Source organism: Gavialis gangeticus, unplaced genomic scaffold (genome assembly GCF_001723915.1).
Source record: "Gavialis gangeticus isolate Ggan-Ray unplaced genomic scaffold, GavGan_comp1, whole genome shotgun sequence".
Lineage (NCBI taxonomy): Eukaryota > Metazoa > Chordata > Crocodylia > Gavialidae > Gavialis > Gavialis gangeticus.
In genome coordinates, this window is record NW_017729004.1 from 43,827,762 (window position 1) to 43,829,388 (window position 1,627).

The 1,627-nt window shown below is 45.1% G+C and overlaps 1 protein-coding gene across 4 annotated transcripts in view; it reads left to right on the forward strand.

Moving 5' to 3' along the window:
• NEBL (nebulette) overlaps positions 1–1,627 on the forward strand; it is a 647,345-nt gene that overhangs the window by 477,755 nt on the left and 167,963 nt on the right. For 3 of the 4 annotated variants that reach the window (XM_019508316.1, XM_019508317.1, XM_019508318.1), the window contains exon 11: positions 240–347. The exons of the other annotated variant lie outside the window; for it this stretch is intronic. In XM_019508316.1, coding sequence (XP_019363861.1) covers positions 240–347 — 108 coding nt within the window. The remainder of the gene's footprint in view (positions 1–239; positions 348–1,627) is intronic. 4 annotated transcript variants of the gene reach the window in all.

Sequence of the window (1,627 nt, forward strand, 5' to 3'; positions counted from 1 at the left end):
AAAGAAACATAGAGAAAAGTATCTATTTTCGCTACAGTTCTGGTCTAGATAATTGAAGCAAGAGCATACGCTGCAGCAGAAAACCGTCTTTGATCTGTTTGTCCTGCTTTTCCAACAGAAATTATCTAAGTCAAGGCTTCTGAGAAGGGACTTGTCAAGGCCAGAGTTTGGCCATACCAAGTTTACAATCATCACATTTTCTCATCTGTTATAATATTAAATTATTTTTCTTTTCTTAGGTGAAATACAAAGAGGATTATGAAAAATCAAAAGGCAAATCAATGCTGGAGTTTGTGGATACACCAATTTATCAGGTTTCAAAGGAGGTTCAAAAGATTCAAAGTGAGGTTGGTGAAATGTGCTTGAATTAGCATCATGTGTTATAACATCTAGAGATGGCTCAAAACTTGAAGCATCTTGACCCCTTTAAACTGGTGGCGATTCAGATTTTAATCCCCAAATGTAAACACCTATCTACAATTTAGGCTTCAGATTGTATCCAAAATTGGAAGAGACCTGTTACATAGGTACAGTCTGGATTGAGTCAGAATTTCATTGGAACAGGAGTTTGATGTCCTTGAACCTTGAAATGTAGACTTCAAGAGCTCTTAAAAATCAGAGCCTAATCACAATGCACATTTGGATATGCACCTCCCTACCTAATCTTTTTTTTATAACCGTTGGTATTGGCATTGTTAGCTAGCATAAAAATATTCACTTTATGGTAAACAAGGAAATAGAGAAGCACAGTGCAGAGTCCATGTAATGTCTGTAGGAACTAGGGCAATTTCTGTCTCTCTCTCTTGTGTCTGAGGTAGAAACCTCAGTCTCTTAAATTTTCCTTTCTACCCTTTTCCAGTGTATCTTTTTTTTTCTTCATGAAGAGTTAGTCTGAATATAGTTCATGAAAAGTAAATGAGGAAAGAAAATTTCCTGGCTTTCTAGCATTTAGGGCTATAACAGAGAGCCTGGGGCTCCCTGTTCTTTTACTTTAAAAGCAGCCCAGCCAGGGAACACTGCAGGCTAGGCAGGGTGCAGCGGCTTCTGGGTGGCAGGGCAGCAGGACAAATGAGGCAATTAACAGGCACCTGCAGGCAGCCTGCTGACCGGAAGGGGGCAGAGCCCTGGGAGATGCGGTATATGGAGGTCTCAGTAGTGCCTGAGGGGAATGCAATCGCCTTGAGCCATACCAGGGGTAAACACAAGGCCTGAATGACTATTGGCACCCAAGGAGGGGTGCAGACAAGCAGGGACCAGGAGCCTGGTGCCTATGAAGGGCTCAACCAGATGAACCAGGGGCCCAGTGTCTGTGAGGGGCATGGCCAGACAGGAACTTGGGGGTCTGGCATATAAGGGCCAAGGGCCCAGTGCCCACAAGAGCCAAACATCATTATAGTAACACCTGCAAGGCTTGAGGTGTGGTGTAGGGCAGGATTGGAGCCACACATTTAGCCCCTAAAGCTTTAGGTGCCTTGCAGTGGCACAGTCATAGTGAGGCCCAGTGAAGAGCCTGGGACCAGAGACGCCCAGCAAAGGGTCTGGGCATAGCAGAGTGCCAAGGAACCCCAGAGGGGTCCAGTTAGCCTGGGGCCACATGAAGGCCTGTGAACAGCCGCTTCCTCCTCCT